Below are 24,252 nucleotides of genomic sequence, written 5' to 3' on the forward strand. Positions count from 1 at the left end.
TTGGTTCCATCAGATTCACCTGGTCGTACTCCAAATCCCATGCCACTTTCCTTGATGTTGACCTCCACCTGTCCAATGGCCAGCTTCACACGTCCGTCCACATCAAACCCACCAACAAGCCACAGTACCTCCATTACGACAGCTGCCACCCATTCCACATCAAACGGTCCCTTCCCTACAGCCTAGGTCTTCGTGGCAAACGAATCTGCTCCAGTCCGGAATCCCTGAAGCATTACACCAACAACCTGACAACAGCTTTCGCATCCCGCAACTACCCTCCCGACCTGGTACAGGGGCAAATAACCAAAGCCACTTCCTCATCCTCTCAAACCCAGAACCTCCCACAGAAGAACCACAAAAGTGCCCCACTTGTGACAGGATACTTTCCGGGACTGGATCAGACTCTGAATGTGGCTCTCCAGCAGAGATACGACTTCCTCAAATCCTGCCCTGAAATGAGATCCATCCTTCATGAAATCCTCCCCACTCCACCAAGAATGTCTTTCTGCCGTCCACCTAACCTTCGTAACCTCTTAGTTCATCCCTATGAAATCCCCAAACCACCTTCCCTACCCTCTGGCTCCTACCCTTGTAACCGCCTCCGGTGTAAAACCTGTCCCATGCACCCTCCCACCACCACCTACTCCAGTCCTGTAACCCGGAAGGTGTACACGATCAAAGGCAGAGCCACGTGTGAAAGCACCCACGTGATCTACCAACTGACCTGCCTACACTGTGACGCATTCTATGTGGGAATGACCAGCAACAAACTGTCCATTCGCATGAATGGACACAGGCAGACAGTGTTTGTTGGTAATGAGTATCACCCTGTGGCTAAACATGCCTTGGTGCACGGCCAGCACATCTTGGCACAGTGTTACACCGTCCGGGTTATCTGGATACTTCCCACTAACACCAACCTATCCTAACTCCGGAGATGGGAACTTGCTCTTCAATATATCCTCTCTTCCCGTTATCCAACAGGCCTCAATCTCCGCTAATTTCAAGTTGCCGCCATTCATACCTCACCTGTCATTCAACAACATCTTTGCCTCTGCACTTCTGCCTCGACTGACATCTCTGCCTAAACTCTTTGTCTTTAAATATGTCTGCTTGTGTCTGTATATGTGTGGATGGATATGTGTGTGTGTGTGCGAGTGTATACCCGTCCTTTTTTCCCCCTAAGGTAAGTCTTTCCGCTCCCGGGATTGGAATGACTCCTTACCCTCTCCCTTAAAACCCACTTCCTTTCGTCTTTCCCTCTCCTTCCCTCTTTCCTGATGAGGCAACAGTTTGTTGCGAAAGCTTGAATTTTGTGTGTATGTTTGTGGTTGTTTGTGTGTCTGTCAACCTGCCAGCACTTTCATTTGGTAAGTCACATCATCTTTGTTTTTAGATATATATTTCCTACGTGGAATGTTTCCCTCTATTATATATATACGAGGGCGGTTCAGAAAGTAACCTCCGATTGGTCACAGTGCGGGTTGTGGGGGAGTAGCGACGCCATCTGTTCATTCACGCACTCAACAGGTCAGTCGGCATCAAGCCGTGGTCGAGTGAACGTCGTACCTGCGCTAGTTTAGTTTTTGTGGCAGTTTGAAATGTGTGCTGCAATAGAAAACCCCGCCAAATGTGAAGTGCGTGCTGTCATAAGGTTTTTTACAGCCAAAGGATATTCTGCAGCAGCTATTCATCATGAGCTTTGTGCCATGTACGGACCAAGAGTTATGAGTGAAGGAGTTGTCTGTGAATGGGTACGTTTATTTAAAAGTGGACGAGAAAACGTTCATGATGAAGAGAGGAGTGGTAGACCATCATTGGTGACTGACCAACTCGTTCAGACAGTTGATGCAACAGTTCGTGAAAATCGACGTTTCTCAATGTTGGAGTTGTCTACTGGTTTTCCACAGATTTCTAAGACTCTCTTGTACGAGATAGTGACAGCAAGATTGGGTTACCGTAAGTTCTGTGCACGATGGGTGCCCAAAATTCTTACCGACCACCACAAAACTCAAAGAATGGCCTCTGCATTAGACTTTCTGTCACGTTATGAGGACGAAGGAGAACCATTGTTAAACAGAATCGTGACCGGTGACGAAACCTGGATTAAGTACGTGAACCCTGAGACAAAAGAACAATCAAAGATGTGGGCACATTCAAATTCGCCTACCAAACCAAGAAAAGCCTCGCAAGATTTTTCTGCCAGAAAACTGATGGCAATGGTGTTTTGGGGGGATGCCAAAGGGGTGTTGTTGGTTGAATTCATGGAACGTGGTACGACCATTAATCAAGACGTGTTCTGTGAAACAATAAAAAAGTTACGACGGGCTATACAGAACAAACACCGTGGTATGCTGACTTCCGGTATCGTTTTTTTGCACGATAACGCCCGTCCTCACTCTGCTCGCAGAACAACGGCCCTTCTTGAGTCCTTCAAGTGGGACGTTATCAACCATCCACCTTACAGCCCAGACCTGGCGCCAAGTGATTATCACCTCTTCATGCATTTGAAGAAATGGCTCGGGTCACAGCGGTTTGATGACGACGAAGAGCTCAAAGATGCGGTCACAGGCTGGCTCCAGGCACAAGCGGGTGATTTTTATGCAGAAGGAATTTCAAAGCTTGTGAAGAGATACGATAAGTGCCTCAATCGCTATACCTGTCCTTTTTTCCCCCTAAGGTAAGTCTTTCCACTCCCGGGATTGGAATGACTCCTTACCCTCACCCTTAAAACCCACTTCCTTTCGTCTTTCCCTCTCCTTCCCTCTTTCCTGATGAGGCAACAGTTTGTTGCGAAAGCTTGAATTTTGTGCGTATGTTTGTGTGTCTATCGACCTGCCAGCACTTTCGTTCGGTAAGTCACCTCATCTTTGTTTTTATATGTAATTTTTCCCACGTGGAATGTTTCCCTCTATTTTTATATATATATATATATATGGATTAAACTTAATATAGCGTGTTTTATGTTGAAATTCATTGCTGTTCTGTTAAGTGATCTGTTAATGCAGTATAACCACGTAAATACATGATAAGCTTATTAACAGAAATAAAAGAAGATTGTCCTTTGCACCATTAGGGTGCTGAATTCAAGAGATTATTGATCACATATATATGGAATATCAATATGCAACTCTGGACTAGTTCTGAAATGTGTGGACTAGCTGCCTACATTTTTCAGGCAAATCACAGACATGTTCAATAGAACTGAAGTTCAAACAGCATCCTGGCCATGGCATTTGTGTTATATCTCAGCTGCTGGTATATCCTCCAAAGTAAGCTCTATGAGAATGAGCATTGTGCAATGTAAAAATGAAATAATCTACAATAGTCTCATCATATGGTAGAACAAAAAGTAATGCTGACAACTTCAAACTGTCAGAAACTCATTGCTGACATGGAGTTCCTCATGCACGACAATGCTTATTTAGACCACCAAAGCCAGTCTGCTATCAAAATATTGGGATTTTTCATGCAGAGGTGTGCATTTTTCACATTCATTGCTCTTCCAGATGTATACAGGTTAGTTTCAGGCTAAACATTTAAACTAAACTGCAGATAAATATGGCCAGAGTGGGCAGGTATCTATTACACTCAGTGAGTCTCCATCAGTTCATCTCACATCTTCAGGCACTAAGGTGGTGTGTGGCAAACCACATTTGTTGACAAATGCATGAAGCTTGAGCTAATATCTGTCTGTATTGCTGTTAGTAGTGCCCAATGCAGCTGAGTTCCTTTCTTCCATTTATTCCAATGGTCTTTGAGAAATATGTAACATTTGTCTCTGGGAGTGGTTGCTTGGGGATGACCTTGTCTTAATTACTTTGACTATTTCCCATTTTTAAGTAATTCCATAGGGTTCTCCAACAGTATTTGTTATGTAATGCCATGACTAAATGGATTCTACTGCTCCAGTGGACTGAAACACCAGCGATCCTAGCAAATTATATTTTTGGGCATCACAACACTCTTATTCATATGAAAATTAACATTAATGCAGTATACTAATAACTATTCAAGTCTCTGAAGTGAGTACAAGAGCCCTTCCCTACTTCCTGTTGTAATGGTGTGTGTGCTTTAGACACATATTCTCCCAATGTGTATCACAATGTACTGATTGATCCTTTAATTGCTACGAGCAGCAGAGTATCTTTCAACAATGAAGGAAGAGATGGATTGCTGCTTACCTAAAAGAAGACATGCTAAGTTGCAGCAGGCACAATTAAAAGACACTTACATAAAGCTTTCGGCCACAGCCCTCATCAGAAAAAGAGAAACAGAGAAACACACACCATTCAAACACACAAGCAAGCATAACTCTCACACACATGACCACCAGCACTGGTAGCTCAAGCCAGAATGCGACTATCATGTGGGATGGCAGCAGTGATCTGGAGGGGGTGGGGGAAGGGTAAGGGATAGTAGTATATGGGTTGGGGGACAGAGTGTGCAAGGATTAGAACGCCAACAGGTGCAGCATCAGAAAGTTGTGGGGCAGGGAGGTGAGGGAAAAAGGAGCAAAAAGGACAGGAGCTGGGAAAGAAGGGCTGGTGCATTCACAGAGGGCAGCAAACAAAGAGGCTGGGAGACAAGAATGGGGAGGTGATGATAGGACAGAGGTAGAAACGGTTGGGTAGAGGGTGTGGGGAAAGCATGTTACCATAGTTTAGGCCAGGATGATTACAATAACAGAGAATGTGTTGTAAGGATAACTCCTGTCTGAGCAGTTCAGAAAAGCTGGTGGTGGATGGGAGGATCCAGATGGTTTGGGTAGTGAAGCAGCCACTGAAATCAAGCATTTTATGAACAGCTGTATGTTGTTGCACATGGTGGTCTACTTTGCTCTTCGCCATGGTTCGGTGGTGGTCATTCATCCTGGCGGACAGCTGGTTGGTAGTTGTACCAAAATAAAAAGCTGCACAATGATTGCAGCAGAGCTGGTAAATAACATGGCCGCTTTCACAGGTGGCCCTGCCCCTGATGGGGTAGGATAAACCTGTTTCAGGACTGGAATAGGAAGTGCTGGGTGGATGGAGGGCATGTTTTGCAACTGGATCTCCCACTGAGATATGATTCTTGTGGCAAGGAACTGGGATTGGGAGTGGCATAGTGATGGACTAGGATGTTATGGAGGTTGGGTGGGCAATGGAACACCACTTTAGGAGGAGTAGGGTCGATCTGGAATAGGATATCCCTCATTTCAGGGCATAATGATAGGTAATCAAAGTCCTGGAGAAGTATGTGGTTCAGTTGTTGCAGTCCAGCATGGTACTGGGTGACAAAGAGGCAATTTTTGGTGGCCAGTTCTTGGAGGTGGTGGGAGGGTTGGGGGTTTGAGGGGAGATGACGCAGGAGATCTGTTTGTGGACTAGGTTTGGCAGACAGTACCTTTCTGTGAAGGCCTTGGTGAGATGATCAGCATACTAAGCAAGACAGTTCTTGTCACTGCATATATGCCACCACCAGGTGGCCAGGCTGTATGGAAGGGACTTTTGGTGTCAAAATGCAGGTACTGTTGGTGGTCAGTGGGTTTAATGTGGGCAGAAGTGAAGATGAAGCCATCAGAGAGGATAAGTTCAATATCTAGGAAGGTGGCACACTGGGTTGAGGAGGACCAGGTGAAGTGGATGGGAGAGGAGGGCTTGAGGATGTGAAGGAATGAAGATAGGATGTCTTTGCTCTGAATCAAGATCACGAAGGTATCATCAATTAACCTGAACCGGACTAAGGGTTTGGAGTTTTGGGGGGCTAGGAAGGTCTCCTCTAGATGGCCCTTGAACAGGTTTTCATAGGAGGGTGGCATGCAGGTGCCCATGGCTGTGCTGCAGATTCGTCTGTATACCTTTCCTTCAAAGGAGAAGTAGTTGTAGGTTAAGATACGCTGAGAATTATCGCACAATCAGCTTAATAGCTCAAGCATCAAAGTTGCTGACAAGGATAATATACAGAATAATGGAAAATAAAATTGAGGGTGTGTTAGATGACGGTTAGTTTGGCTTTAGGGGATGTAAAGGCACTAGAGACGCATTTCTGATGTTGTGGTTGATAATGGAAACAAGGCTAACGAAAAATCAAGGTACATTCATAGCATTTGTCGACCTGGAAAAAGTGGTTGACAATGTAAAATGGTGCAAGATGTTCGAAATTCTGAGAAAAGTGGGGTGTAAGCTATAGAGAGAGTAGGGTAATATACAATATGTACAAGAGCCTAGAGGGACTAGTAAGAGCGGATGACCAAGAACAAAGTGCTTGGATTAAAAAGGATGTAATACAGGGATATAGTCTTTCACCCCTACTGTTCATCCTGTACATCAAGGAAGCAATTATGGAAATAACAGAAAGGTTCAGGAGTGGAATTAAAATTCAAGATGAAAGGATACCAATGATACAATTCACTGATGATATTGCTATCCTCAGTGAAAGTGAAGAAGAATTACATGGTCTGCTGAATGGAATTAACAGTCTAATGAGTACAGAATGTGGATTGAGTGTAAACTGAAGAAAGACGAAAATAATGAGAAGTAGAAGAAATGAGAACAGTGAGAAACTTAACACCAGGCTTGATGGTCACAAAATATATGAAGATAAGGAATTCTACTACCTAGGCAGTAAAATAACCAATGATGTACAGGGCAAGAAAGACATTAAAAGCAGACTAGTACTGGCAAAAAGGGCAGTCCTGGCCAAGAGAAGCCTACTAGTATCAAACATAGGCCTTAATCTGAGGAAGAAATTTCTGGGAATGCACATTTGGAGCACAGCATTGTAAGGTAGTGAGCTGAGGTGCTATAGACAAATGTTGAAAATTAAGTGGACTGATAAGGTTAGGAATGAATATGTTCTACACAGAATCAGAGAGGAAAGCAATATGTGGAAAACACTGACAGGAACAGTATTAGTAGGATATCTGTTATGACATGAGAGGTTGGCAAAGGAGGGGAATTTTTGGTGGCAGGCTGCATCAAACCAGTTAGAAGACTGGTCACTAAAAGAATAAAAATATATATATATATATATATATATATATATATATATATATATATATATTCTTTCTTCTGTGTAAAGATTGGTATTCTGAGGAAAGACCTGAGGAAGGATGGTGAGTCTAAGCTGGAGGTAAGGAATTCCTGGAAGGTGACCAGTGGCTGGTTAGATTGGGGGGGGGGGGGAGGGGGGGGGGGTGGAAGATCATGGTTGGATTGTGGTATGAAATGGGAAAATGGGAGACCCGGGGTTCAATGTTTGAATTAGGTTGGTTTTGATTGGAAGGATTGGTGGCATATAAGTGCTTCCATTGCACAGATGGGGAGAAGGAGAGTGGATCTCTGACAAGTCCAGCATGGTTAAATTCGGTGTAGGGCTAAAGTTTATCCTATGCCAAAAGGGGCTGGGCCACCTGTGAAGCAGCCTTGTCATTTATCACCTCTGCTGCAACCTCTGCACAGCTTTTTATATTGGTGTGACAACCAACTGGCTGTCTACCTGGATGAATAGCCACCGCCAAGCTACGGCTGAGAGCAAAGTAGGTCATCATGTGTCATAACATGCAGCTACATAAACATCCTTGATTTCAATGGGTGCTTCACAACCCAAGCCATCTGGTCCCTCCCTTCCATAGCCAGTTTTTCTGAACTGCCTATATGAGAGTTATTTTTATACCACATTCTCTGTTCCTGTAATTATTCTGGTCTCAACCTACAGTAACCTACTGTTCCCACATGTCTGTGCCTGTTGGCATTCTAGTCCCTTCACACACTGCCAGACAGTGTCCCTCTGTAATAAATTTAAGACTTAAAATTTGAAAAAAAATGACACTATAAGTGCCGTGATAAGGAATTCTGAAGTTTTGTGTAAAATGAGATCTAGATGCCAAACCCAACAACACATAAAAGACTCCAACTGCCACAAATAAAAAAATAGCACCAAATGCAATCAATCAACAGATGGCACACAGTTTTAACAGTCATTGCAGCAACATGTAGAAGGCACTGGGTTCATACGATTATTCCTCAGGGTTAGATAAAACGGCAGAGGCAGCAAATGTTTATAACAGTTTGACTGGAAAGAAATGACATTTTTAAAAAAGAAGATGTTGCAGCTGCAATCACGAAAAGCTGAAAAATGGAGGGAATGAATACATAGGTTCAGCAATAAACATATTCCTGAAAAAGCTCATCCAGCACAGGATGAAAGTCTTACTACCAATTGATAACTACACCATACCTTGACAGAATGTTTCTTTTTGTTCTTTTTGCGTGAAAACAACAATGAAGTCTAACTAAATCATGCTGATTTTGATGAAAGAAAAACATAAAAAGAGTATCATGAGGTATAGCGCACAGAGTTTTCCTTGCTTTCAGAGTCAGTGTGCATGCAAGTATAAATGCAAGAACCTCAGCTATGAACATATTCAGTCTTTTGAAGACGTTTATGCCCTGTAAGATGTTTAAAGATAAGAGAGATACTTGATGGTGTCGATGCAAATACTGCACGTTAAAAGAAGACCTCATCGTACCTCTAATGATCCATCACAGAGCAGGAGACAATCACCTGTTCATTACATTGTTCCATTTACAGAGGAATGTCTTTGGTGCTCATTTACAGAGGAATGTTTGCTGAAATATCTTCATTAATTCAGAAGAAAACCCAGGTACTATCTAAGGTCTTACCACTTACAAGAAGACCAGGTGTTACAAAACACAACTCCGAAAATTCAGTGTCGAAACGGAAAATCAAGTGATACAGCATACACGGTCTTTTCAATGAGAGTGAATCACTATAGCAGGCACACTTCCAAAGTACAGTGGCTACAGGTGGACAGACAGAAGTCCTGTGCACTTAAACCAGCATAAGCTTAATCGAAATTGATGCCTGGGAAGTTACTGCTATTTTGAGAAAATGTATGCAACTGCAGGACATCAAGAAAATGCAACTCCCTGCCCTGGATGTTACATGCCACATCTCTGAAGAAAAGAAGGAAAACCTCACAGAAATAATGCAGTACCTGACAAATAATGACAACATATAGTTTTATAAAAGTACTACAGAATGAACTTTTGGAGTATGAACAAAAAACATATTTGTTTCATTCATTTGTCCTCTTTACTATCTTTTTGGTGGGTACTGAACTACGGCATTTAGAGGTCTTCATCGCATTTCCACTTTCAGGAAGTTTTCCTCGAATTCATGTTTTGATGCTTAGAGCCTTTTTTATTTCAAGTCTTCAGTTAACAGCCATGGACTAGTCAGCATCTCTGTCAGTTACTGCAGAGGACTCCCACTGCAGCTCAGGTGCAGACATCAGTAACAAGACAAACTGTCACAATATGACAGGATTCAATGTTCAACTGTCAATAACTGGCTGCATACAGAAGTGAATACGTGTTATTGCCTAGAATGGTGCAGACAGTGCAATTTTTGTTCTGTGGAGCAGTGGAAGAATGTTTACAGACAGAGTCACAGTACATAGTGGGTCACTTAGATGGATGTTTGTGGTTCTGGTAAATTCCTGGTGAATAGTATTGTAGTAATTAAGTAGTGATGGTGTGATGGTTTGATCACAGTATGATAATACTCCTGTCTACAAATCAAGCACTAGTACAATGTAAGAATGGATATATAAACTATTTTCTGGAATGGTTTATCCATAACCTCAACCAAACCTTGATGCACTACAGCTTTGATTGTGTGTGAAATCAATTTTTCACCATCCATCTGGAAGAATGGTAGTAAATTCTTTATGTGCACCACAGCATTGCAGAAAGCTTATTCTGTAAATAAAAACTAACAGGCTATTTGTTACATGATTGATATTTGTTGGAATGGGCACCAGTGCCTGTGCAGAGTCTTGTGGGCACATAGTGGGGCTTACCAGAATCTTGTGTCATTCATCCTGATATGAGTGTCAGATAATTCACCTGTATTCAAATTCAGATTAGGTGACGTAATGAATAATTTCAAAGAAGAGGTGTACAATTTGTAACACTCATTTTGCTGGAATGAATGGAATGCATAAGTACTTACTAAATTCTAATTAGATTTTCTGCATCAAGGGCATTCATAGAAATTTTAAGAACGTGTAATTACATGGAAGTAGAGATGACAGACATACATCTTTAAGAACATGGTTTAATTTCCAGTTTTTGATAACTTTCAAAAATCTGTCACTAGGAGAAAGGTAAACATCTGAAACAAGAAAAGGAAACTAAATGTTTCAGCATTGTAAGGAATAAAAAGTTGTTCCATGCCCTGGAGCAACACAAGATATAGAAAACATTTGAAAGTGACAAGTTCTACACCATATAAAGCAACAGTCATCGAGTTCAACTACATCCATTATGGATAAAATACATTCAAATTCAATTTTTTTAAATGTTCCAGAGTGAGTCATCTTCCAGTGAAATGCACCTGCAAATCATGTCTGTTATTTCTCCTGTTACCAATTTTATCTGGTCTCCTGATTTGGGAATTTTTGGAAATTCTGAAATCCTGAGATTTTACTGTATGTTTGAATCCGACTACCACTCCCTGTCGAATTTACTTATGTTTCAGTAAATGGTTAAGAGCATGTTCCTCCTTTGCCACAAATGTTTTAATTTATATTTCTAACTTCCTTCTGACCGAAACAATGTTATGAAAAGGAAAGTGTATACTCACCATATAGTGGGAATGCTGAGTTGCAGATGGGCACAACAAAAAGATAGTCTTTTTGTTGTGCCTACCTGTGACTCAGCATCTCTGCTATATGGTGAATAGCAACTTTCCTTTTATAATATTGTTACATTCCATCCTGGATTTTCCACTGTGTGATCTTTGTCCTTCTGAATGACTCACATATGCCTACAGATACATGGTAAAGTTCTGCCCTACACGGGAAAATCAGGTCCAGTCATTCTCTCTCTATGACATCATTACATGGGTATACACAATTTCATAAATGATAAATTCTTCACATTACAGTACATGTTTTTACACTCCCTCTTTTTGTGCCTTGTTGAAGCAACATCTTCACTCATGGTCTTGAACATTTTATCAATATGTTTCTGTTTCTATTACTCACATTACTGGGGAACCTAATAAACAAGAGCAGGCTGTTTTTGTAACTGGATTATAAACTCTAAATACAGGAAAACAAAATAAGGAAATTTACCTACACAGTATTGTTAACTGTAAGAAGTTTCTACATCTAGGTACACAAATGAGTGAAGGAAAACAGGGGGAATGAAGTACTAGGTACAAAAATGGGTGTATTACCAACATATGCAGACAAAAAACTATATTTTGTATTAAAAATTTATGAATCTCATACAAACATACATCATTTATAGAAGGTGTTGCTAAGAGTAATAAAAATAAGTCCACTGCAAAAATACAGGGTATTTAAAATTAAATACAAAGTTGTTTGTATAAATCTCAATAAAGAGAAAGAAATACAATTACTGATTTTTTTACTCAGTATTCACTATTCCTGCAGTCTACATACATGGAGTTTGCACATGTACTTCATATACCTCACACAGCCAGAAGCATGTATCGTGTGCAAAGGGCAAGCTTAACTAGCACCTTTAAAGATGGTACAGGCTTAGAGTGTACAGAAAAGCACCCATGTAACTAATCACAAACCTTATGAATAAAACTTCTGTTTGACAGTATAAAACAAATCATACATTCTATGAATGCAAAAGCAGTGAGTATATTCATATGCAAAAGCTTTTAACTCTGATTCTAACTTGGAAAATGTCTTTTTACAATTACATGTACGACTGTTTACTCCAGGTGTATAGGGAGAAGGTTATTCCTGTCCCTGTCTCCATTTCAACTTTAACAGTGCTGTATTATACACTTATCTAAAATATGGCAAATAAAATATGATTGAAAATTTAGTAGTCACTAAACAAAGTGATTGCAATGGAGCATAATCATAAACAAATAGAATCAAAGTGCTTAATCAAAAACAAATCTATGAAACATGCAGCATCAAAACAATGGCAGTAAGTCTTTGACCAGTCTGCTTTTTGCACTATAGGGTAATGTAAACAGAGTTTGACAAGCCACTCCCCATTATTGAACAATTGTGGTTTTTTAAAATTATTTGTTAACTGATTTTGTTTCCACTCAAGTGTTGAACAACATTCAAGTCCTGGAGGTAGAGTTTGAGATGCAAGTTCTACAATTTTCCTTTACAGGTGAAACATGATGATAAACTGAAATATGAAGGTACAGTTTCTTAATACCAGTGTTACAATTTCATAGGAAACAAGTATGAGGAATACAAATCTGTGTAGTGGAGGATGCCAAAACAATGTGAAAAGAGTGTAATTCTGAGCTATTAAAACTGAAAACCAAAATCCAACAAATATAAAGCTACTGGGACATGTTACTAAAGAGTGTGACACTGGAAAACCAGGGCTTAATGCTTGTATTTTTTTCATTAAGAAAGAAGAACTGTTACTGCACCTTAATGGAAAACCAAATCATTGATGCATCTGGAAGTAAATTAGATTTAGAATGAGTTAGGGATAGATGATCACTGTTGCACAACATCAACAGCTGATTTCCAAGATCAACAGTGGGATATCATTAAAGGCTTTGGACAATCAAATGTTGCAAGGTATAACAGAGATACAGAAAATTCCATGATAATTGTACATCAGTGATAAGGTCCTAAAAGAAAAATGACTATCAAGAGCTATTAAAGCCAATGGTGAGACTGATGGGTCAAGCACAAATTAAGAAGAGCACCATAACTATTCAGTGCCAAAATTGGGAAAGCTATCATAAATATGAAGTGATCTATTACCTAAGGCCAGAATTTCATACAAGTAGCAACAAAGGAATGCAAGGAATAGACTAGCATAGACAAAGCAAATTTTCTAGAACAAATTTAGTCAAACTGTGGAATAATTTTTCAAAAATGTGTTTGGAACATAGCACTGCTTGAAAGTGAAAAGTGAATTGAGAAAACTAGGGACACTTGAAACATAGTGAATACTGGAAATTAAGTGGAGAGATGAATTAAGAAGTTTTAGACACATTTGGTAAAGCAAAAAATGTTTAAAAAGACCCACACCAATAAGTGAAAAATTTTGTGAAACATATGCTTAATAGTCCAGGCTTGACAATTAAACAAAAGAGGGACCAAAATAAGCCTATAGGAGATGCCACAGAATGGTATTCATTCGACAAATTACAGAGTGTATAAATTACTTCCTGATGAAAATTTGGCACAAAATTGAAAGAAACTAATGCACAACTTTGAAATTCTAACACTTTATATCAGCTGAGATATTGAACCAACTATCATTTATTGTTCTTTTTTCATTTTCTAAAACACAGCTACAGGTTTTTTTTTTTTTATTTGCAGGTGACAGCTATAAAAATAAGATGAGGCCAATTACATAATGCTTACTAACATTTCAAATGAAACTTCTAGAAATAATGCCGGGCAAATTTGTCATGTTTGAGGACAAAGGCTGCTGCTAGTGGGCATCATTACCTATGCTGTTGTGTGAATATTGTGTAACAGTACCCCGGCCAGTTTTGAAATCTGCACAAACCAGTTAATGTCTATCATTCATTAACTCCATCCTTGTAAGTGATGCATTTCCTATCTATACATTGCAAGTATTATTGTACTTTACATTACCTGTCTTTTAAAGACCCTTTAAATGCCTTCTAGGTCCACTTGTTTGAATTTGAGATATTTGATTCGTTATATCTCTATATAAGAGAATTTTTTATATCAATTGCACATGAAGATACTCTCAAAAAAGTGCTCCCAATCAAATATTCACAAGGAATCCACAAAAGTTATGTAATTAGAACCATACTGATGTAAGTAAATAATATGACAAGCATCAAGAAGGTTGCAATGTCACTGTAAACATCCTAAATTTATCTTGAATCACACGGTGGATGACAGAAATTACTGAACAATATTCTGTGGTCTGCAACAGAAACGAATTTTACATATTAAACAGTTAATAAATATAAATCTATGGTTCAGCAGAAATGAAAAACCTGCACATCTGTGCTGGAACGATAGAGAAAAGTGAACATTAAAGGCACAATGAGCTATCCATTGGTGGTCCTTTTTTTTTCACTAAATAATGACTGCTATAAGATGGCAAGGAATACTAAAAGATTTGTGTGAACAGTACTTCCTGTGTGCAATAACGCAGTGTGGCCACAGCCTAAGTAAAGATTTTACAGAGTTTTATGATGCAAATGACTTGCCTGCAGAGTATTTTTGAGTTCACACAAAGTATCTGCATGAATTATATAGACAGCTATGTCATGGAAAATTGGACTCTTCAATCAACTGGTGAGATCAATTCTAACTTTAATCAGCAATGTACTGCAATGGTAAATACATCAGAAGTCATGATAGTACAACTACATTAAAGGTGTCAGAAACACCTGGAACCCTAAATTCCATAAAATCATTTCAAAATTAAAAACCACATTAATTCTGAAACAGGGAGAAACTTATCAAATCAGCATAGAAATATTTATGTTATTTGTATGTTATGCTATGATAAATTACATCTGTAAGATAGGCAAATATTTTAAACAATTACCCTCTTCTAGTAAATAAAACTTCCACAACCAAATTATGAACAAAACCCTTGCATACATTCAACCACAATCTCAGTAACTGTTTGTTGATACCAGCAGCTGTATAATACAATTTAAAAAATAAGTTTGTAGTCAACAGTGCATTACTGTGCTCTTTAAAATTTTGTACAAATTTTTAATGTTGGCATGTTCCAGTCACAATATTTGTTCTATGTATTCGTAACTCCTTTTCATTATTAGTGCTACATGTGGAACATGCAGTACCTTTCTGCTTGACACTTTCTGTCATTTTGTTTGTATTTATAGCATCTCTATTGAAAACTTTTATGCTGTTACACACACCACAGTGCAGGAAGCAAAGGGAACACAGCAGAAATGTATGATCAAAAGTGCATAATTAGACTTCATGATGTATAAATTAGGATTCCATCAAGCAACAGCAAAGGTTAAACAGCTGAGCACTTCATACCAAAATTTACCCAAAACCAAAACACTTAATAAAACCTCAGGCCAAACTGTGTTACATGAGTGCAGGGAACAGACCACCAAATGAAGAGAGTGACCTAGTGCAAGTGTTCAGGAGTATGGTTGTTGTAGCAGACCTGGAGTTGCTGTGCCTTCTCCAGCTGCCTTGTGCAAACTGCAAGATCCTCGTGGGCACGTTGCAGTTCCACACGCAGCTGTTCACTTGTTGTTTCCCAGTTGCGAGTAAGCTCCTCTTGATGTCTCAGTCTCTCTAGAAGTGCAGACCTGTAAATCAGAGCAAAACCACTAGTACAAAAATAAGAAAGTTATATTAACAAAAGATATAATACACACAATGGAAGCATGCAGTGTGTTACAAGGCACTATCTCAAAGAGGAGTAGAACACACTTCAAACATTAAGGCAGTCAGAAAAAGATGAATGTGTGTAATGAGAGGGAAGGTTCAAACTTATGGACAGAAGGGCAACAACCAAGAAAAATATGTACAGAGAGTTACAAGTGGAAATATGGAGCTAGACAATAGATTACAAAAGATTATAACAGGATAATATATGACCACAGTATTGAAGGAAACTTGTGATGAAAATTGAGCCTTCTAATGCAGTGTCTGGAGTTATCAGTTTTGTGGAATGTATTTACAAAACACAATGCAACACACCCAGACAGCTGAGCACATTAATATACCACTTCCACGATTTGGAGAGGCGAACCTGCCCTGGGTCAAATAGTGGATTAATGACATGGGCTGGTGGGCCAGCCAGCTTGGAAGAGGTTTTTGGTCCACTTTCCACATCCATCTACATAATTACCACACTGGTACCCATGCCATCCCTCAGATACACACTGCACAAACATTTCAAAGAATATTCTCACACTTGAAGATGTTATTTATTCTAGACACAGACAGATGGGTTATACAAATTCTGTTCCAGCTATGTTGTGGTGTCACAAAGGGCGTCAGGCCACCAACTGTCACTAGCACAGCCAAAACCCATTCATATAACAATGTTGATCCTGTAAAGAAATGAGAAAATGGAAAAAAGAGGAAAAATAACAAGAACAAGAAGGAAAAGAAGACTATACAAGACTAAGTGTAGACCTCTGCCACTCTGCTACCAGTAAACATAGTCTATCAATGTATTTCACTCTTATTGTATGTACAATGTGAGTTTATGTAAATTTGCCTAGTCTCTCAAGTGGGTTATTGCTTGATAAAATAAATGTTATGAACAGTAGGGTCAGAATAGGTAGCAACAGAAGTGCTGGCTGGGCAACTTTGGAACCTAGAGTTGGTATAAAAGAAACATTATGTTCAAATACTTAAAAGTTGTCATGCATCAAATAACAAAAGATTGTGTAAATAAGGTGGACAACAAAAAGGTACAACAGGTTAGAGAGAGAGAGAGAGAGAGAGAGAGAGAGAGAGAGGAGGAGGAGGAGGAGGAGGAAATTAGGTTTTAATGTCCCATCAACGTAAGTGTCATTACAGACAAAACACACACTTTGAATGTTTCAAGAATGAGTTCCTTTCAAAGGAACCATCCTGGCACTTGCGTGGAGTGATTTAGGGAAATCACACAAAACCTAAATCTGGATAGATAAATCGGAATTTCAGCCATACTCCTCCAAAGTTTGAGTCCAGTGCACTAATCACTGTACCACATTGCTTGGAACACATTGTTTCATGTCCATTGCTGCTAATGCTCATAGTTTAAATACACCTACCTGTAATTTGTCTTTATTATTGTACTTCTCTTGAAGGAATGTAATCTGTGTTTCTTTTCTTCTAACTGTAATAATTCCTGTACCTCAGAAGTGTAATCTCCGGGAACAGTGTGATCAAACAGGAGATTACCAACAGGGTGCAAAAGAGTTCTGAATTCTACCAGCAAATGAGAACCCTCTGGTGGACAACATGACTCCATAAAAAACAAAATCACTGATGTACAACAGATACTTTGATACCTATGGTACCAAAGCACACACCCTAACAAGGAGAGAGTCATTGAGACTCCAGGCATCAGAAATTAAATTTATTAGATTCACTACCAGAAGACCAAGAATGATAAGTTAAGGAATGAGGAGGTGAGGAAGAAAGCTGGAAACAAGACATTCCTTTTAAACTCAATCAGCACATCCACAATGAACATCATTAAGGATGACCATGATGACAGAGAAAGGACAATAGACAATGTTCTCCATGGCAGGTTACACATGAATGGAAGTAAGGGGAAGAGGCTTCTTAACAGTACTATAGGAACTCGAACTGTAAAATGAAAATGATAATGATAATGATGATGATGACGGTAATTTATAACTGTTGGATTCTATATCAGCTGTAACTTATAACATGCTTATCGCAGTGCATGTAATAATATGTGGAAGGCCTGGGTTTTAGCGAGGGCTCCTACAATTGTGTATGCTGTAGCCATGGCCTCTAGGATTGTATACGCTAGGGCCAGGCTCCCTGACTAATCACCAGTCAGTTGTGTTGGCCACCCTGTCCATCTGTGCCCCTAGGAACCCACTATATGACTGAGTTTCCCACTCTACTTGTTATACTCCAGCATAGCTAAGGAAGGTATGTCATTATTGATATCCCTTGAAAAAACAATATGCCAAAAACTAATTCTGTGCACATATCTTTGAATAAATACTCAGATAATAGTTAAGGCTCATATCACTGTCAACAGCCAATACAATCATTGCAAAACTTTATAACAGTAAAGGGTACTGGTCTGCAGTTCATGTACTGCAGTTCATGTACTTCACTTACTTTGTTTATGTGCCAATGTGGCATATCACCTGCACAGGTAATGTTTGTTATAAAAGCAGAAATACTTGTTGAAAGGTGAAGTCACCAGAGAACTGGTATCAATAATTAATTAATTAATTAATTAATTAATAAGCAAATTATGTACTTGATAACCAATGAGAAACAGAATTTTTGTCTCCTTTCTCTTATTGTATATCTTTTTTATTCTGTTTTTACTTGGTGAGAATATAGCTGATGTCAACAACAAGAAAAGAAGAACCTGCTACTGAGAGACTAATATTGGCTGGTTACCATATAGATGATCAGATGGAAAGAAGTCTACATGACCTCATTTACACACAAATACAACATATTTGATTGATATAGAAAAAAAAAACATAATGGAAAATTAGACCATTATTGTTTATAGCTGTAAATTGCGGCACTTCTCCACAAAAAAAATTGAAGCAATTACAGTAATTTTCATTCACTGATATTTGAATAAGAACACTAAAAATTTCAAATGGGAGAAAGGTCCAAAATACTTTGGAAGTCTTGTTATCTTGCATGCTGGAAGTAACCCAATAATAAGAACATTACCATTTAACTGCAGTAGCTCATTCCACATGATAAAGTAACAAATAATTCTGGAAGAAAATACTACATTATCACATGAAGCTGTTTTGGAAAGAAATAAAAAAACAAGTTTTGACAATAGTGTCTACATTTCTACTATTGAAGGCATCACAAATAGTATAGTGGTGGATACCTTATTTCAGTTCAACTTCATCATCCTATCATTTCTGAAAGCTGGATAATCTGAATGCACATACTATGACTTAAATCTGTTTAATATCAGTGGTAACAAGAGAGGCAGTCAGTGTTCTGTGAGCTATTTGAAAAATATACTGCACAAACTTGTTAAGGCTTTTGTGGCCACTTGTTGGCAAACTGCCTATTGGCTTCTGTCTCAGGTTCTTCGGCCGACGTTCATCTAATGATTTTTCTGACGTTTCGCCAGCACGAGTGGCTGGCATTGTCAAAGCTTCACCCTCCATTGCCGGTGGTGAACTGGAGCCAAGCTAGCGGGCGCAGACTATATTTACCTGGCGTGCCAACGTCCGAGGGCTTCTCCACGGTCATTTTCGGTGCAGTTCTCCTCTTGCTACCTGTGACGGCCGTTCGCTGCAGTACGGGAAGCCAGGATCCATTTACCTTAAGGTTTTCCTCTTTCTTGTTCAAACTGTTTGTGTGTTTTTGTATTTCTACAGCTTCTCTGAACAAGCGTGTGTGATAATGCTTCTCTACAGCCAGAACTTCCGTGTCAGCGAATTTTATTACGTGGTCGGTCTCATTCAGTGCGTGCTCTGCCACGGCCGATTTCTCCACCTGCCCCAACCTGCAATGTCGCTTATGCTCTTTGATCCTGGTGTTGATGGATCGTCCAGTCATTCCGACATAAACTTTTCCGCACGTGCATGGTATACGGTATATTCCCGACATTGCAAGTGGGTCTCTTTTCTCCTTCGCCAATCTAAGACACTCTTTGACCTTCCTTGTCGGTTTGAAAATCGTCTTTACACCATGTTTGCGCAATATACGGCCGATTCTATCCGTTACTCTGGGAATGTATGGCAGAAAGGCCGTACCCGATATTTCTTTTTCTGGTTCCTTACTTCGCCGAGTGTTTGGCTCTGTTACACTTCTAATATAATTTGTGGAGTACCCATTGCTCCTCAGGACAGTTTCCAGGTGTTGCATTTCTTGTTTGAGGTGTTGCGGCTCACATATTCGTCCTGCTCTCGTTACGAGCGTACTAATCATGCCTCTTTCTGGCTCGGGTGGTGGTTTGACAGTTTGTGAAGGTATCGGTCCGTGTGTGTTGGTTTTCGATACACGCTGTGTCCCAGGTTTTCGCCGTCCCTTGTGACCAGCACATCTAGAAATGGCAGTTTCTTGTCCTTTTCAACTTCCATGGTAAATGTTATGTTGGCATGGAGGCTGTTAAAGTGTCTTAGGAAGTCACCGAGCCATGGTGAAGAACAGCTCGGTGACTTCCTAAGACACTTTAACAGCCTCCATGCCAACATAACATTTACCATGGAAGTAGAAAAGGACAAGAAACTGCCATTTCTAGATGTGCTGGTCACAAGGGACAGCAAAAACCTGGGACACAGCGTGTATCGGAAACCGACACACACGGACCGATACCTTCACAAACTGTCAAACCACCACCCGAGCCAGAAAAAGAGGCATGATTAGTACGCTCGTAATGAGAGCAGGACGAATATGTGAGCCGCAACACCTCAAACGAGAAATGCAACACCTGGAAACTGTCCTGAGGAACAATGGGTACTCCACAAATTATATTAGAAATGTAACAGAGCCAAACACTCGGCGAAGTAAGGAACCAGAAAAAGAAATGTCGGGTACGGCCTTTCTGCCATACATTCCCAGAGTGACGGACAGAATCGGCCGTATATTGCGCAAACATGGTGTAAAGATGATTTTCAAACCGACAAGGAAGATCAAAGAGTGTCTTAGATCGGCGAAGGAGAAAAGAGACCCACTTGCAATGTCGGGAATATACCGTATACCATGCACATGCGGAAAAGTTTATGTCGGAATGACTGGACGATCCATCAACACCAGGATCAAAGAGCATAAGCGACATTGCAGGTTGGGGCGGGTGGAGAAATCGGCCGTGGCAGAGCACGCACTGAATGAGACCGACCACGTAATAAAATTCGCTGACACGGAAGTTCTGGCTGTAGAGAAGCATTATCACACACGCTTGTTCAGAGAAGCTGTAGAAATACAAAAACACACGAACAGTTTGAACAAGAAAGAGGAAAACCTTAAGGTAAATGGATCCTGGCTTCCCGTACTGCAGCGAACGACCGTCACAGGTAGCAAGAGGAGAACCGCACCGGAAATGACCGCGGAGAAGCCCTCGGACATTGGCGCACCAGGTACATATAGTCTGCGCCTGCGAGCTCGGCTCCAGTTCACCACCGGCAATGGAGGGTGAAGCTTTGACAATGCCAGCCACTCGTGCTGGCGAAACGTCAGAAAAATCATTAGATGAACGTCGGCCGAAGAACCCGAGACAGAAGCCAATAGGAAGTTTGTCAATATGCTGCACATCACAATGACTTCACAAAATATTGATATTGTGGAACAAATGTTAGGCAGGGATATAATTTTTCTGAGTTACTTGTGTAGTAAGCATGTGTGTTCGATTCAAATTCTTGTATTTTGTGTTCTTCAATTTGGTTTTGCAGATGCACTGTAATAAGAAAATATTTTTATGTTTTAGAGACAGTGACAATACTATTTCTTGATGGAAAGGAAAGAGACGTGCTGCTGCTTTTTTTTATGTAAGTGGAAAATATACTATATTTACTCAGCTGTCAAGTAACATTTATAAACAATGGATCCTTTATGTTGTTTATCATACTAATAAAACTTCCCACACTACAGATTGATCAGAGAGATTTTAGATCACATTTATCTCAAAACTTGCAGATAAAAACAGCTGAACATTCATTTTCATTAAAAAAAAAAATACATTCAGGAAAAAGGAACTGACTAGAACTTTATTTTTCACACAAAACCTAAAACTGAGTAATCTAAGATGATTGAAGAGACCAGTCAATTGCAATGAAAACAGTAACGATGAAAATGAATAAGACAATTTTAAAGCTGTAAGACTTATTCAAATATTAATTACTTTTGGAACAATTGCAGTCAAATCACAGAAAATCCAGCCTTATATAAATCACTTGCTGGTGAAATACGCAATACGCAGGTTGTATGGTTGTGGTCCATGAAACCTTATTGTTCCTCACAGATCATTCAGAGCTACACTGTACAACTTCAGACATGCTCTTGGTTCCACAGGGTCTTGCAGAATTGTTAAGACTTGGCTGAACCTGGAGCACCTCTCAAGACTTCGAATGCAGCTCTAGATAATCTGTCAGCAGCAGTAAGATTTCATGGAGCATGACTATACAATTTGCATGTTTCACCAGCAAGTAAGATAGCTGGTTGGGAAATCCTTTATTGTATTTACATAAATTATTTGAAAATTAGTAACCATACAACATCTATCTGATAATACATAAAAACCTTGCTCTAGCATGCACCCACTCAATACTGAACATACCTGTCACTGGTATCCGTATAACCAGAATCTTTGTCCAGCTGCACAATACGTAACACCTTGAGCAAGCGTGTCAGTAAGTTGTCAGCTTCTACAATCTGATCAACAAGAGCCAAAGCTGGTGCAGAGGGGAGACGATTGTTAGGTCCAGAGCTGTCACCCTCAGATTGCTGTCGTTCCAGAATGGCCTGGGAAAGGTCCTGTAGGGATGGGCTGTTGACTAAGCGACCATTAGCTTCTGAGCTGTGTTGATTGTGTTTCTGGACGGAATCCTGTACTGTATTCTCCATATCAGTATCTGTAAAATAGATGTACAATGCAGTTGTGTAAAAATGACACGTAATTCAGTATAGTATCACAAGCAAGGGACTTCTGAGCCTCACCAATATGTTCTGGAGAATGGTAGGTCTCACACACAGAGGATATTTTTTGCTAAAGAAACATTCTATCATAACCTGTTGTTTACAAGCTGTATGTATGAGATGTTCATTGAGGCTGTGAGTAAGAATTACAGCTCTACATAAACTACATTTGATTAAATGAATGTCTGCATAAATTTACAACAGATGTTCCTAGCAGTCTGCCCTGAGCCACATGAAAAGTCTGATACCTTGACAACAATGAGCACTGAATCCTGTCAAGCATGGCACAATTAGACTAATGAAAAATATACGCCTGACATTCTCCTATAGAAAAGAAAACCAAGTGAATAAACTGATCGTGAAACTGTACTGTGTTCAGCAGTGCATACATAGTTTTACAAGGTTATCGTCAACAATTCCATCTCAGATGAGTTGGTTGAGAGACAAGGGGCTAAGAGGAGGGGTGGGGAGAGAGGAGGAGGAGGAGGAGGAGGAGGAGGAGGAGGAGGAGGAGGAAATGGGGAGTGGAATGTCAAATGAAAGAGCAACTCAAACAGTTTTATCAAGAACCTTATAAATGTTCAATGTGAGCACCATTTGTCACACGGCACACATGAAGACTATAGCCAAGTTCTTCCCAAATGTTGATAAGTGTGTCTTCAGTGATTGTGGCAACAGCTGCTTCAATCCAGTTTTTAATTCAGGGAGGTCTGCTGGTAGTGGAGGCACATACACACAATCCTTGATGAAGCCCCAAAGGAAAAAAAATCACATGGCGTTAGGTCGGGTTAATATGGAGGCCTTGCAAAGCAAGCCCTGTCATGGGGCCCCTTGCGGCCTATCCAGCGCTTGGGTACAGTGAAGTTCAACCAATCGCATCAACCAACAAAGCGTACTGCACATGTGCACTGGTGCCAAACACAATTGTTTGAGTTGCTCTTTCATTTGACATATCATTTATAACTGCACATTTAATTTAATAAATATTGTAAAGCATTAAAATCTCAATATTCATTTATAAACACCCTGTATTTTGGTGACCAACTGAGCTGTCTTCTTGCGAGTTTGGCTGGAGTTCAGCCAGAAAGTACACACAATAGCAAAAGTGCATAAATTGGATACAACTCGGCATAACACTCAACTGCAAACCGTTAATCATGCCTACAAAAATATGGCAGATCTTTTTTCACCCCCTTGACCGGTTTCATGCAGCCCACTATGAGTTTTTCCCCTGTACTAACCTCTTCATCTCAGAGGAGCATTTAAACCTTTTGTTGGCTGCATTCCAATTGCTGTCCTCCCCTAAAGCTCCTATTCTCTAGAACTCCTTCTAGTACCAATAGAGGTTTTTCCCTGATGTCTTAACACACACGTGCAGTTGACGATAACCCTAATGTCAGTGTCAGAGAAGGTGCTGCTGTACAAGGTAACGTTGACCATGTTACAGTATGGAGAGTGCTACGGGAGAACCAGTTGTTTCCGTACCATGTACAGCGTGTGCAGGCACTGTCAGCAGCTGATTGGCCTCCACGGGTACACTTCTGCGAATGGTCCATCCAACAATGTGTCAATCCTCATTTCAGTGCAAATGTTCTCTTTACGGATGAGGCTTCATTCCAACGCGATCAAATTGTAAATTTTCACAATCAACATGTGTGGGCTGACGAGAATCCGCATGCAATTGTGCAATCACGTCATCAACACAGATTTTCTGTGAACGTTTGGGCAGGCATTGTTGGTGATGTCCTGATTGGGCCCCATGTTCTTCCACGTACGCTCAATGGAGCACCTTATCATGATTTCATACGGGATACTCTACCTGTGCCGCTAGAACATGTGCCTTTACAAGTACGACACAACATGTGGTTCATGCACGATGGAGCTCCTGCACATTTCAGTCAAAGTGTTCG

General features: G+C 40.1%; 1 protein-coding gene across 1 annotated transcript in view; it reads right to left on the bottom strand.

The window, feature by feature from the left end:
- Positions 1 to 24,252, bottom strand: part of LOC124775849 — a 116,149-nt gene that overhangs the window by 21,928 nt on the left and 69,969 nt on the right. Inside the window, exons 12-13 of the mRNA XM_047250687.1 lie at positions 21,984 to 22,278; positions 15,177 to 15,324 (exon numbers count right to left, since the gene is read on the bottom strand). Coding sequence (XP_047106643.1) covers positions 15,177 to 15,324; positions 21,984 to 22,278 — 443 coding nt within the window. The remainder of the gene's footprint in view (positions 1 to 15,176; positions 15,325 to 21,983; positions 22,279 to 24,252) is intronic.

Source organism: Schistocerca piceifrons, chromosome 1, assembly GCF_021461385.2.
Source record: "Schistocerca piceifrons isolate TAMUIC-IGC-003096 chromosome 1, iqSchPice1.1, whole genome shotgun sequence".
In the NCBI taxonomy this organism is placed as follows: Eukaryota; Metazoa; Arthropoda; class Insecta; order Orthoptera; family Acrididae; genus Schistocerca; species Schistocerca piceifrons.